We start from the raw sequence: 14,731 nt of genomic DNA, 5'->3' as shown, positions 1-14,731 counted from the left end.
GGACCCATTAATTGGGCGATGAATGTGGGGACGCCAGAAACGTGCCTCTCTCCTAATCGTGCAGCAGTCGGCTGCGACACACTGGGATCAGGAGCTCGGCCTGTGCCCACACCCTGACTTGGCCCTCCGCGTCCTCGGCCGCGTCCACGTCCTCTAGGCCTACCCCTACCCCTCAGCATGCTGTATTACCAGTGATTTGATTTCACAGGCAGGAAATAAATTGGCGCAAGACTGCAGGCCAAATATAATTTTTTCCCTTTTTGGAAAACGAAAGGCCCCACTGCCTCTAGTGAATGAATAATCTAAGTTTAATAACTGTGCTGTGTCCCTGCTAATGTGTCACAGAACGTGAGGGTAGCAGAGTTATTATAACTCTGGCAGAGCAGGTATTTTTTTTCCCAATTAAGGAAAGCAAATGGCGAAGCCAGCAGTAAAGCGTAGCTGGGTGCGTATGATTTAGCAATGTTTTTCACGCAGCTCACACGTGTCCACCGCCCGTAAGGACGGACAGAGGCTGGACAAATAGATTTGTTTCCACTTGTTTTTCCACCAAAAGGCAGCACTGCGTATATTCAATGAACATGAGAAGTTTAATAACTGTGCTGTGTCCCTGCTAATGTGTCACAGAACGTGAGGGTAGCAGAGTTATTATAACTCTGGCAGAGCAGGTATTTTTTTTCCCAATTAAGGAAAGCAAATGGCGAAGCCAGCAGTAAAGCGTAGCTGGGTGCGTATGATTTAGCAATGTTTTTCACGCAGCTCACACGTGTCCACCGCCCGTAAGGACGGACAGAGGCTGGACAAATAGATTTGTTTTCACTTGTTTTTCCACCAAAAGGCAGCACTGCGTATATTCAATGAACATGAGAAGTTTAATAACTGTGGTGTGTCCCTGCTAATGTGTCACAGAACGTGAGGGTAGCAGAGTTATTATAACTCTGGCAGAGCAGGTATTTTTTTTCCCAATTAAGGAAAGCAAATGGCGAAGCCAGCAGTAAAGCGTAGCTGGGTGCGTATGATTTAGCAATGTTTTTCACGCAGCTCACACGTGTCCACCGCCCGTAAGGACGGACAGAGGCTGGACAAATAGATTTGTTTTCACTTGTTTTTCCACCAAAAGGCAGCACTGCGTATATTCAATGAACATGAGAAGTTTAATAACTGTGCTGTGTCCCTGCTAATGTGTCACAGAACGTGAGGGTAGCAGAGTTATTATAACTCTGGCAGAGCAGGTATTTTTTTTCCCAATTAAGGAAAGCAAATGGCGAAGCCAGCAGTAAAGCGTAGCTGGGTGCGTATGATTTAGCAATGTTTTTCACGCAGCTCACACGTGTCCACCGTCCGTAAGGACGGACAGAGGCTGGACAAATAGATTTGTTTTCACTTGTTTTTCCACCAAAAGGCAGCACTGCGTATATTCAATGAACATGAGAAGTTTAATAACTGTGCTGTGTCCCTGCTAATGTGTCACAGAACGTGAGGGTAGCAGAGTTATTATAACTCTGGCAGAGCAGGTATTTTTTTTCCCAATTAAGGAAAGCAAATGGCGAAGCCAGCAGTAAAGCGTAGCTGGGTGCGTATGATTTAGCAATGTTTTTCACGCAGCTCACACGTGTCCACCGCCCGTAAGGACGGACAGAGGCTGGACAAATAGATTTGTTTTCACTTGTTTTTCCACCAAAAGGCAGCACTGCGTATATTCAATGAACATGAGAAGTTTAATAACTGTGCTGTGTCCCTGCTAATGTGTCACAGAACGTGAGGGTAGCAGAGTTATTATAACTCTGGCAGAGCAGGTATTTTTTTTCCCAATTAAGGAAAGCAAATGGCGAAGCCAGCAGTAAAGCGTAGCTGGGTGCGTATGATTTAGCAATGTTTTTCACGCAGCTCACACGTGTCCACCGCCCGTAAGGACGGACAGAGGCTGGACAAATAGATTTGTTTCCACTTGTTTTTCCACCAAAAGGCAGCACTGCGTATATTCAATGAACATGAGAAGTTTAATAACTGTGCTGTGTCCCTGCTAATGTGTCACAGAACGTGAGGGTAGCAGAGTTATTATAACTCTGGCAGAGCAGGTATTTTTTTTCCCAATTAAGGAAAGCAAATGGCGAAGCCAGCAGTAAAGCGTAGCTGGGTGCGTATGATTTAGCAATGTTTTTCACGCAGCTCACACGTGTCCACCGCCCGTAAGGACGGACAGAGGCTGGACAAATAGATTTGTTTCCACTTGTTTTTCCACCAAAAGGCAGCACTGCGTATATTCAATGAACATGAGAAGTTTAATAACTGTGCTGTGTCCCTGCTAATGTGTCACAGAACGTGAGGGTAGCAGAGTTATTATAACTCTGGCAGAGCAGGTATTTTTTTTCCCAATTAAGGAAAGCAAATGGCGAAGCCAGCAGTAAAGCGTAGCTGGGTGCGTATGATTTAGCAATGTTTTTCACGCAGCTCACACGTGTCCACCGCCCGTAAGGACGGACAGAGGCTGGACAAATAGATTTGTTTTCACTTGTTTTTCCACCAAAAGGCAGCACTGCGTATATTCAATGAACATGAGAAGTTTAATAACTGTGCTGTGTCCCTGCTAATGTGTCACAGAACGTGAGGGTAGCAGAGTTATTATAACTCTGGCAGAGCAGGTATTTTTTTTCCCAATTAAGGAAAGCAAATGGCGAAGCCAGCAGTAAAGCGTAGCTGGGTGCGTATGATTTAGCAATGTTTTTCACGCAGCTCACACGTGTCCACCGCCCGTAAGGACGGACAGAGGCTGGACAAATAGATTTGTTTTCACTTGTTTTTCCACCAAAAGGCAGCACTGCGTATATTCAATGAACATGAGAAGTTTAATAACTGTGCTGTGTCCCTGCTAATGTGTCACAGAACGTGAGGGTAGCAGAGTTATTATAACTCTGGCAGAGCAGGTATTTTTTTTCCCAATTAAGGAAAGCAAATGGCGAAGCCAGCAGTAAAGCGTAGCTGGGTGCGTATGATTTAGCAATGTTTTTCACGCAGCTCACACGTGTCCACCGCCCGTAAGGACGGACAGAGGCTGGACAAATAGATTTGTTTCCACTTGTTTTTCCACCAAAAGGCAGCACTGCGTATATTCAATGAACATGAGAAGTTTAATAACTGTGCTGTGTCCCTGCTAATGTGTCACAGAACGTGAGGGTAGCAGAGTTATTATAACTCTGGCAGAGCAGGTATTTTTTTTCCCAATTAAGGAAAGCAAATGGCGAAGCCAGCAGTAAAGCGTAGCTGGGTGCGTATGATTTAGCAATGTTTTTCACGCAGCTCACACGTGTCCACCGCCCGTAAGGACGGACAGAGGCTGGACAAATAGATTTGTTTTCACTTGTTTTTCCACCAAAAGGCAGCACTGTGTATATTCAATGAACATGAGAAGTTTAATAACTGTGCTGTGTCCCTGCTAATGTGTCACAGAACGTGAGGGTAGCAGAGTTATTATAACTCTGGCAGAGCAGGTATTTTTTTTCCCAATTAAGGAAAGCAAATGGCGAAGCCAGCAGTAAAGCGTAGCTGGGTGCGTATGATTTAGCAATGTTTTTCACGCAGCTCACACGTGTCTGGACAAATAGATTTGTTTTCACTTGTTTTTCCACCAAAAGGCAGCACTGCGTATATTCTATGAATAATAACTGTGTTGTGGCCCTGCCTATACAATTCTTTCCCTGCAGTATCAATGGAGGGTGGAATGCTCTGCAGAGGCGATTTTGAGAAGCCCAAAAAAAATGCAGCACAGCTAACAGCAGCCTGGACAGTACTGCACACGGATAAATATGGCCCTAGAAAGGACCGTTGAGGTTCTTGAAGGCTACACTCACTCCTAACACTCTCCCTGCCTATGCAGCACTTCTGTCCCTAATGCCAGGTGCAACGCTCTGCAGAGCCGATTTTGAGAAAAAAAAAATGCCACTGCTAACAGCAGCCAACACACAGCTATCAGTGGCCCTAATAAGGACCTTTGGGGGGTCTTGAAGCCTACACTAACTACCAATTCTTTCCCTACAGCAGCTCCGGTATAAACAGCACTGTCCCTCATCTAACTCACCAAGCATCTGAGGCGAGCCGCGGGAGGGGCCGACTTTTATATTAGGCGAACACCTGATCTCGCCAGCCACTCACAGCAGGGGGGTGGTATAGGGCTTAAACGTTGCAGGGGGAAGTTGTAATGCCTTCCCTGTCTTTCAATTGGCCAGAAAAGCGCGCTAACGTCTCAGGGAAGGAAGTGAACGTAACCAGAACACCGCATGGTGTTCGTTACGAATAACGAACATCCCGAACACCCTAATATTCGCACGAATATCAAGCTCGGACGAACGCGTTCGCTCATCTCTAATTGACACACATAGTATATTAGAACGTTGTATAACTTTGCATTATACAGTGATTTATCTTTACTGTACAGCATAGAGGCTATACAGTAAACCACAGGAACTCCATATAGTGCTGTACAAAGCATTACTTCAAAGGCATCCAGTGCAGCATGCCACAATTCTTAGGCCTTGGTCAGACGACCGTTTTTTGCCGCGGGGACCAATCAGGGGCAGCTCTCAGCTGTCATTCAATAGCTGAGAGCTGCCCCTGATTGGTCCTTGCGCTGAACCAATCAGAGGCAGCACTCACTCACCCATTCATGAATTCATCAATGGGTGAGTGACAGCTGCCTCTGATTGGTGAGGGCTGTGACCAATCAGAGGCAGCCCATTCAGCAGGCAGGGATTTTAAATCCCCGCCTGCTGAATACTACACAGAGCAGTTCAGGAGAACTGCTGGGCGGCCACGACTGAACTCCGGCTGCAGGGACAAGGTGAGTATATATATATTTTTTATTTTTACACATTTTTAGATGTTTTTCAGGGAAGGGCTTATATTTTTAAGCCCTTCCCGAAAATTCATCCAGCGCTCGCCGGCAGCCCATTGCTTTCAATGGAGCCGGCTGTATTGCCGGCTCCATTGAATTCAATGGGCGAACATCGTTCTTCTCTGCCACAGCTGTTACAGCTGTGGCAGAGGAGAATGATCTTTGTAGTATATGTTCTCCATGGGGTTGGCGCTGCTGCCGCCGGCCCCATTGAGCGCATATATAGAACACAAGGAATCGCAGAACGCAGATAGGCGCGATCTGCGATTCCTCGTGTCCTATAATTTATTGGACATCCACATAAAAAGCGGCCATGTGACCGATTCCATTGCGAAGCAATGGTTCTATATATGTGCAGATCGCATGCGCAAATCGCGCTAAAAAACGCCCGTCTGACCGCGGCCTTACTCTGCTAGATTAGTATGGAAACCATCAGAAAAAGGTCCATATGAAACCTCTATAAAGTCCAATGCATTGGGCTTTACTTAGATAAATCTGGAAAACCTCTTTGAGCGTGAAGGAGACCGGTTTTCAAACAACTTATTCTATGCATTCTTATGTAAGGTGTGCTCATGCTTTCTCTACTTTAGTGTTCCTGTCACCTTATTAACTTGACAGATATTTGGAGGATTGGTCTGTTCCTTTAATTGCAAGCTCTTTCATTTATGTAGAGGCACATATCACTAACCATGCTTGTTATTTTTCTACATCTTCACAGCCTCGTCTTTTGCCTGGTACATTGCAGCAGTTCCTGCCTTTGTGGTTTTCCTGATTATAATGATTATTTTCATAACCAAACACAGGAAATGTGGAAACAAGAACGATTATTCTCTGGCCAAGTCATAAAACTGGTAAATGTCTCTTATTCTTAAACATGAGAAGATACATGAAATGGTCACTTAACTTTCAATAAACTATGCATAAATGATATAAGACATTTTGTAATATATCTTATAAGAAAAAAAATGTTTCTTTAGCCATTTATCAGGCTCCTTGTTTCCTCTTAAACTGTTCACTCCGAAATATTGCTAAAATCCATCTAGACAAAACGGACTAACTGCTCACCGATAGATCAGTTTACATGCTCTCCATAGAAGCCTATGGAAAGGAGGGGGTAGGAGGGAGGAGTGAGAGAGAAGCAGAGAGACTTACAAAGAGACCCTACTGCAGCTTATAGTGTTTTACTGTCTCACAGCAACTGCAATCATATCTATACTGCTCAGTACTTCTCCATAATGTTTTATCTTTACAATTAGATTTACATTTATACCCTATTTCTGTGGACCCAAACTCATCTTCTATCGTTTGTTATAGATAGTTAGTTTTTACCAACAGCAATGTTGAAGAGGGATCAGAGCTGTGTGTAGGTGGCCCCTTGCCTTGCGAGTTAGTCCCCAAGCCTTCGTCATTTGTGTAGTGCTGAATGTACAGTGACAGTGTCATTGCTTCACCGTATTGACAATCACTCTGCCTGTAGCATGCCAGAGCTAGACAGAGAGGCTGCAGGTGAGATAGTTGGGAAAATACAGCTACTATCAGGGTTTGACACGAAGAGTTTGGCCGCATGCACACAGGCGGGTCGGATTCCGCAGTGGAGTCCGGCCCTGGCGTCCGCATGTACCTGCTATCTAAATCTTGAATCAAAACTGCGGATGGTCCACATGGCTCGCTATCAGACATGCGCAGTACAGATTTTTTTTTTTAAATCCTGTTTTTCCCGCAGAATTTATGGCTGTCCGCAATGTCGGCCTGGGGCGTGGGTCGGACGGCTTCCAATGACTTCAATAGAAGCCTTCCATGCGGGAGCCACAGTAAAATGAAGCATTCTGCTAATTTTTGTTTGTGAGTGGTAACCGCAATTGGTTTCTGCTCGTGTGCATGAAGAAGCATTATTTTTCCATAGCAAGCTATGAAGGGTTATTCTTGTGGAATCCGAAGGCGGATGCCCACTCCAGATTCTGCAGCACAAATCTACTCGCGTGCATGAGGTCTTTGTCAGTGACCAAAAAAGTGCTTCACTTTTCCTCACTCTTCACTTCTCATCTACAGTTCTTAAATCTGTCCAACATACTTGAGATATTAATGTCCAAAACAGCTACGCCCCCACGCTGTGCTTATAGTGTGCGTTCCTGTGGCATTTCTACTGTAACTAAATTGCAGATCAAAAATGCTTCGGAACGTTCCATTCGTATTACCACAATTATTATTTTGCAATACAGTTCTCAGCCAATCTGCTTCTACTGGGGAAATGACTATCGAGATTATTGCCCGTTAATTGTACGCCCAAGAAAAAATAGGACCTGCCCCATCTTTCCTGCATGTATTGAATACATTGTGCGGGAAAGATTAGGCAGCACCCATTTTCCCTGTTTTTTTAAAACTCCTGCGCTCTGGCACAGAGTTTGAAAAGCTGGTGAAGGGAAAGAAATTCCCCTTATTCAGGCGTACCTACGCTCTCTACTGGCGAGTGTAGTTGCATGTACACTCGTCTAAAACTTCCCTAAAGCCGCTGTCACACGACTGTGAATGCATCTACACATGTACCGTGTTTCCCTGAAAACAGGTCCTACCCCGATAGTAAGACTTATCAGGTTTTTGGCGAAGTCTTTAAATATAAGGCCCCCCCAAAAATAGGACCTTCCTGAGGCGTCCCAAAAATTTTAAAAAAATCAATACTCACCTGGTCTGTGGCGTCCCGATGGTCCGCGGCGTGCCGATGGTCTCCGACGGCGCTGCGGCAAATGGCTGAGTCCTCCCCGTCTGCCTGCTCAGCTTCTGCTGGTGACAGAGCTTTGAATACCCTGCCTCCAGCAGAGGGAGCCCTGTGATTGGCTAATCTCAGAGCCATCTGCCAATCACAGCCGGCGCTTGATGAGCCAATCACAGCCATTCAGTGAATGACATCACTGAATGGCTGTAATTGGCTCATCGAGTGCCGGCTGTGATTGGCTGCTGGTGCTGTGATTAGCCAATCACAGTGCTCGCTTTGCTGGAGGTGGGGTATTTAAAGTCCCGTCGCCAGAAAGAAGTTGAGCTGGCAGATGGGGAGGACACTTGCCGCAGCGCTGCCGGAGACCATTGAGACGCCGCGGACCAGGTAAATATACCCCCCCCCCCCCGAAAATAAGACCCTGTGCCCTTTTTGGGGCAAAGAAATAATATAAGACAGCATCTTATTTTCGGGAAAACATGGTATGTGCATGTGTACATTTGCGCGTACAAAAAACAAGCAACCATGCCTACTAAAATGGGCAACTAGTGTAATTAGTTGAATATATGCTCTTTACATGCGTAAATGCAAAGGAAAATAGAGCATTCAGCATATTTTTTGCGTGAAGAAAATGGGTTCCATTCACTGCGTATTGTGCGTACCCTTTTTGTGCGTAATGCACTGCACAAATACTATATGTGAATTCAGCTCAAGGCCATTTTCACACACGTCATCGGTAAAATGCCACGAATTTGATCACAGCGTTTTACCGCGATTTTTATCAACGTTTTCAAACACAGGTTACTGCATTTGACAGTGTTTTTTAATGCACCCCATCATTGTGATAGGTGATAAGATGCGTTAAAAAGTGTGAAAATGTGCTAAAATAGAGCGGACATCACTCAAAAATCACGGCATTGGAAAAAAACGTGTTCAAGTGCAGGTCTGCGAGACCGCATTGAAATCAATGTGTGAGAGTGGCCTAACATTTCACTTTTTTCTTTTTTTTCCTTAATGTTGATTTCAATTCCACGTGGGAAAAATCAGCATAGAGGAAAAAAAACATGGATTCCCATTCAAATGACTGGGACACGGAATTGGCACAGAATTTGTGCCAATCTCTGCCACTTAGACATATCCATAGGAGAAAAAAAATCTACTATACTTCCACACAAAAAGATCTTTACTAAAACCTCCTGTGAGATCCATTACATCCATTTAATAATATTATACAGTACATAGTTGCAGAATGTTAGTTTGGAAAAACTCCACAAGTACACGATGTCTGAAACTGGCCTTATTTTCTTCCACTTGTGGGAAATGTCTGTGCCAAAGAGACTATATAACGGACGGCTATTAAAAGTAAAACTGTTAACTGAACACTTAAAACAGTTTCAAGCTACTACCCTGTTTCCCTGAAAATAGGACATCCCCTGAAAATAAGACATAGCATGATTTTCCAGAATTTTTGAGGATGCAAAATGATTTTTCAGGCTTTTTGAGGATGCTTGAAATATAAGCCCCACTCCAAAATTAAGCCCTGCTAACAGTTAATTTAAAAAGTCAATTTAAATAGTATCCAGGCAGCTATACATGTAAAAAAGTTCAACCTTTTTGAACAAAAATTAATATAAGACACTCTTATTTTCGGGGAAACACGGCATATGTTATTTGATCTCTGGATTATAATAGTCGCACACAACTGTTCGTCTGTCCTGCTTTCTCCCTATGTAGAGTTCCATTGATAAACAATGGTTTATGTGGTTTATTTGTTGTGGCTTTAGCATTGATATTATTACAACATTTATTAGGAGAATGCACGAGGGAAGCTACACTGTAGCGGGCCGGGTAGTGAAGTTTTAAACAGCTACCAGTATTATAAAATTTCCATTGAACTTCCTCTGAAGTTCATTCTGATAAAGTCAACTGATTGCATATATTTCCTTTCCCAGACAAGTGCATTTCCCAAGAGTCTAATAAGTGTTGCTAATAAAGTATTATCGCTCAGTAATGCCATTATCAAGAATCATAGATTGATTTCATGAATCTGGAATGAGACCAGAAAGCATTTTTTTTTCCTGAGTTTCTGGAATACTAGATTTTTATTATAATAATAGAAATTTCATTGGTAGAGATGGTAGAAATGACTAAACATATGTACCTGAAATAAGTTTGTGTGTGTGTGTGTGGGGGGGGGGGGGGGGGGGGGGGAGGGGGGGAGTTTAAAGCTCTTCACTACCCTTTTACAAAACTCTTGTTTGTCTATAGAGATCTACTATAGGACACTGTTTCCATTTTATGTGTATGTATGTGAACCCATGTGTATGGAGCTTTTACAGTGGAACAGAATCCCTATGGTTTGATTTTACTGATTGTAGGCACTGAGTATGCTGCCATTTGGTGCCTTTTTATGTTATTGTTTTCTTCTGTAGATAGGCAGCGGACGGTTATGAGCATTCTTTGGTTATTCATGCTTTACTACGTTCGTAGGAAATTGATTCATGCATTCATGCAATGAAACAATCTAACAGATACATGGTTTATATAAATGCTATCTTTTGGTACCACCTGGTACTCTATATTGCAAATGGCAGGAAAAATGCTGTTTTGTATGATTTATTCCCTGATTGGCAGGGCAGGTCATGTCTGGCTGGGAGAGCAAACAGGAAGGAGAAAGTTAGTCCCCCTGCACACTGCAGAGTGATTCCGCATGTGGAATCCCGCAGCGGAATCTGGCTCTGACAGCAGCGGGGTCCGCGCGTACCTGCCCTGTCACCAGAGAATCTGCACTTTGGATGGACCCGGAGCCTCACCGTCGCACATACACAGTGCAGATTTTTTTTTCTTTTTACTTCCCCGCACCATCACTAGGCGATGACACGGAATCTGCGATCTGTCTGAAGTCAATGGAAGCTGTTCATGCAGAATCCGCACAAAAAATAGAGCATGCTGCAATTTTTCCTCCGTGAACGGAAATCACTGTTGATTTCCGCTCGTGTGGAGGAAGCAGTGGATCTTCATAGAAAGTAATGGGCGGTATTTTCTGTGGATTTGTGGTGCGGATCCCGACTGCGGATTCCGTAGCAAATATTTGCCTGTGAGCAGGAGCCCTTAGCCTGGGATCTGTGTGAGGCACACAGTGGAGAGAGCGGCAGGGGACTTGGTGCAGCTGCCTGAGGGAAAAGGCAGATTTGGTGTGCTGTTTACTACTGTCTGAGCAAAATGTTGTGCTGAGGGAAGACTTCTAGAGGTGCAAAGCTGTTGGAAGACATGCTGCAGAAACACAGATACAACAGTAATGTCACAGCTGCTGGGACCATGACACAGAGGAACATGACAGGACAACAGATCAGGGTGATACATCATCCCACAGCTTGTCAGATCGGAAGCCACCGCCATACTCTGGGAGACCACTCACTACCTAAACAGTATTGGGGACACCCAGAGACGTAATATAGAATGGAACTCAATAAAAACAAGAATAGGGCCAGATAGTAAACAGGCCTGCTTGAAAGAGACAGATGCTTATCACACTATACAGTTGGAAACAAGTACATTCTTTGGATATTGTACGCGGCTGGAAACAAGAGAAAAAATGTGCTTTGAACTTTGTACCAAACAAATATCTATTTGCCTTCAGCAGACAAAGTCCTCAGATGATTCCTTTGTCAGATACAAACTGTGTGTAGCAAACCTTTGAGTTAGTGATTTCTACAGAAATGTGCTAGAACTTGTAGTATGGAGAACGCTAATCTAATTGTGCTTATTAATCATAAATTGTTTAACATGAATACTAAGTCTTATGATTGCTAGCTAGCATTAGTCAGGACAATAGTATGACACATTAAAGTTATGCAACATTTACCAACAGTTTACTTAAAGGGGTTGTCCGGCCATAAACATTAGGTCTCATTACTTCTGTTTGCCCATTTCCATGCACTTTGTAATATACATTGTGCATGGAAAATGAAGCAAACAGAAGTTTTGGACTTACCTGAAGGGATGCCCCCCCCTGTGTTGCTCCTCCGTCGTCCCTGGTTACCACAAGAATCTTCTCTTCTTGTCGGCCCAGCTTTTGTCGGCGCGGGAACGAGCCCCTTCTCATCCGCGCATGCGCAGTTCTTCTCTCTGCAGCCGGGACCGATATACGATCTTCTTGTGTGCAGGGGGGGGAGGATGAAAGAGCCTCAGCAGGAACTGAGCTCCCGCCCCCTCTCTGCCTCCTCTCTGCCCCTCTGCACTATTTTCAATGAGGAGAGGCGGGATGGGGGTGGGGCTAAGGTCCGAGAATTAGCCCCGCCCCCGTCTCGGCTCTCCCCATTGCAAATAGTGCAGAGGGGCGAAGAGGAGGCAGAGAGGGGCGGGAGCTCAGTTCCTGCTCTGAGGCTCTTCCATCCTCCCCCCCCCCCTGCACACAAGGAGATCGTATATCGGTCCCGGCTGCAGAGAGAAGAACTGCGCATGCGCGGATGAGAAGGGGCTCGTTCCCGCGCCGACAAGAGCTGGGCCGACAAGAAGAGAAGATTCTTGTGGTAACCAGGGACGACGGAGGAGCAACACAGGGGGGGCCATCCCTTCAGGTAAGTCCAAAACTTCTGTTTGCTTCATTTTCCATGCACAATGTATATTACAAAGTGCATGGAAATTGGCAAACAGAAGTAATGAGACCTAATGTTTATGGCCGGACAACCCCTTTAAGCTTATTTCCCTGACATTATTAGTTATAATTAAAAATCTATCTGTTCGTACGTCTAGTTTCCGCCTTGTATCCTGAATTCTCTGCCATCCACCACCTACCTCAACACATCTACAGATGTAATTTGGAATGAAATAGAAATGGGCTTTCCTAAGCTAATGACAAAAAAGGTGTGACCGTGTAAACATTTCACAAAACCTTTACACAAGTACATTCTTGTTTCATATAAACCTCTTTATGAGCATACTGCTTAATAAATAAATAGCAAACAAGGCGGTAAAGCAGCAATACATTAACAAAAATACATTTGTATGTAAAGAGTACTTTATGCCATTTAATTCAACAACACCTAAGTAGAGAGGAAACCAAGTAAAATTGAGAAACAATTTCCCTAGGTCACACAGTTCAAACAAGCAAGTAACTCAGCATAAAGTATAGTGATGGGATGGGAAGTATACTTTTGGGCCATGTGTTACACTATCACACCAAAGATATTTAAATGCACTATACCCAATAGGTATGCAGGTAATCACCTGAAAGAGGTAAATGAATAAAGCAGAAGCTTACCAAATGTGTACCAGACAATGTACTCCATCTGGAGCTCTGCCTCCCCAGTGCATTCAGAGCGGAAGAGTACAACAGAGAACATTATGTGACCAGGAGGTGCATACTCAAATGTCTAGACCAGAAGTGACATAATCTGAAAGTTCTGGAGCTGAACTATATCGTGTGGTACACATGTAGAACTAGCTGCTCTAATTTATCCATGACAAGCAAGTTATTTCTAGATTGCTTCCATATATGTTTAGGGAAACTTAGAACCATCTCATATTGGATGAGCAAGCATTCATTGCTATTGTATTTGATAAGATTTTATAATGTTATCTTGGGGTACTTTGGTTTTGAGGATAAGCACTTCTTTGTGGCATTTAAAAAAGTGAAATGTTAACAGCAGGGGCACAAAATAAGAGGTGGCCGCCAGATATCAATTCCAGATGTCTGAAGTCCTGTGGATGCAATATTGTCCCTTTGTCCCACTGGGTAGAAGTTGTGGTAGTACATATTCATACATTTCTCCGACTCTCCTAGTCACCAGGGAGAAGTAGCTATTACCAAATGCTGAGATATGTATATCTTGTTTGTACAAATAGGAATAACATCTAAGAAGGAACCTGTGAATATTACTTCAAATTTAGGAAGTTTTTCCTGTTTCCGAGTTTAATGCTATAATATTCACTCTCAAGTTAGCATCATCAATATGGTCACTTATACAAGAGATAGAAATCTATTAGCCCATGAAAAGATATTAAATAAATCAAGGTACAGAATATGTAGTAAACTGGGTATGAGACCAAATTTCATACATTCAACTGTTGCACTAATATATCTATAAACCAGAGTTTACATGTTGTCATATCTTGACTTTGACTTTTCAGGTGTTATATTTTGGAGATTACTAAATAAACTGATTAGATGGTCACGACAGATAAAGGATCACACAAGCAACCCTTCGATACTGTACATCATTTTTGGCAATGTGACATCTAATCTGGTCATTAAGAAGACAATACAAGAATGCAATCCTAACAATCATACTGTATATAGATGGAGAAATGGAAACTTTTCCATGAAAGAATATGTAAAGTGATTCCTGCATGTTAAATATTTAGTGATAATCTGTAGTAATCATTCGTTGATCCTACATGATCATTGTAAAAACACATACTGTATGAATTACTTCTTGGATATACTGTTATAGTGATTTCCTTATAGCAATATAGTTGTGTTTTATATTTTTTCTTTTACAAGTCATTACGTTGATAAAAGATGCATGTAAATGTTAAAAGTGAGTACGTGTTAATAGAACTGCATATATTTAAAGAAAAACCCATGAAAGATGTTAATGACCCTTTAGTGTATCTAAAAAATATGGAAAGAATTTTTTTAATTTCTGACTTCTATTTGCATTTACTCTACCTCCAGTATAAAATAAGTCTGTAAATGAGTGTGCATCGTTATGTTTTGTTCAACAGATGGATCTATGGGAAGAAAATGACATGTTGGATGAAACGCAAGTCAGTTACGTCATTATGATTTATGGGGTTTATCCACTAGGACCTCCAACACTTATGAGAATGATCACTTGAATGTTTTCATAGCGCCCTTTCATTTTATGGGGAAGTAAATGCAAACATGAACCCATTATTGTGGGGCTCAGGATGGTATGGTAGCTGAGATCTCTGTTTGAGTGATTGGTACTTTTCCAGAAAACAAAAACCATTTCTCCTGCTGCAATGCTTAGCCTGCAATTGGGCATTATGATTTGTTCTATTTTTATTAGGCTAGAATATTATAGAAAGATTGTATATCAACTCATGGTTGAACCCAAGTCTTAGAGCAATAACAAAAATATAGTACCATCCTAAAATAAAATAAT

The 14,731-nt window shown here is 43.0% G+C and overlaps 1 protein-coding gene across 1 annotated transcript in view; it reads left to right on the top strand.

Moving 5' to 3' along the window:
- Positions 1 to 14,227, top strand: part of LOC136612350 (interleukin-1 receptor type 2-like) — a 50,717-nt gene extending 36,490 nt beyond the window's left edge. The window contains exons 9-10 of the mRNA XM_066592641.1: positions 5,607 to 5,739; positions 13,731 to 14,227. Coding sequence (XP_066448738.1) covers positions 5,607 to 5,734 — 128 coding nt within the window. The 3' untranslated portion in view covers positions 5,735 to 5,739; positions 13,731 to 14,227. The remainder of the gene's footprint in view (positions 1 to 5,606; positions 5,740 to 13,730) is intronic.
- Positions 14,228 to 14,731: the final 504 nt, after the last annotated feature.

This window comes from Eleutherodactylus coqui, chromosome 1 (genome assembly GCF_035609145.1).
Source record: "Eleutherodactylus coqui strain aEleCoq1 chromosome 1, aEleCoq1.hap1, whole genome shotgun sequence".
Lineage (NCBI taxonomy): Eukaryota > Metazoa > Chordata > Amphibia > Anura > Eleutherodactylidae > Eleutherodactylus > Eleutherodactylus coqui.
Note: the sequence above shows the minus strand (reverse complement) of the source record. Positions and strands in the feature narration are given on the sequence as shown.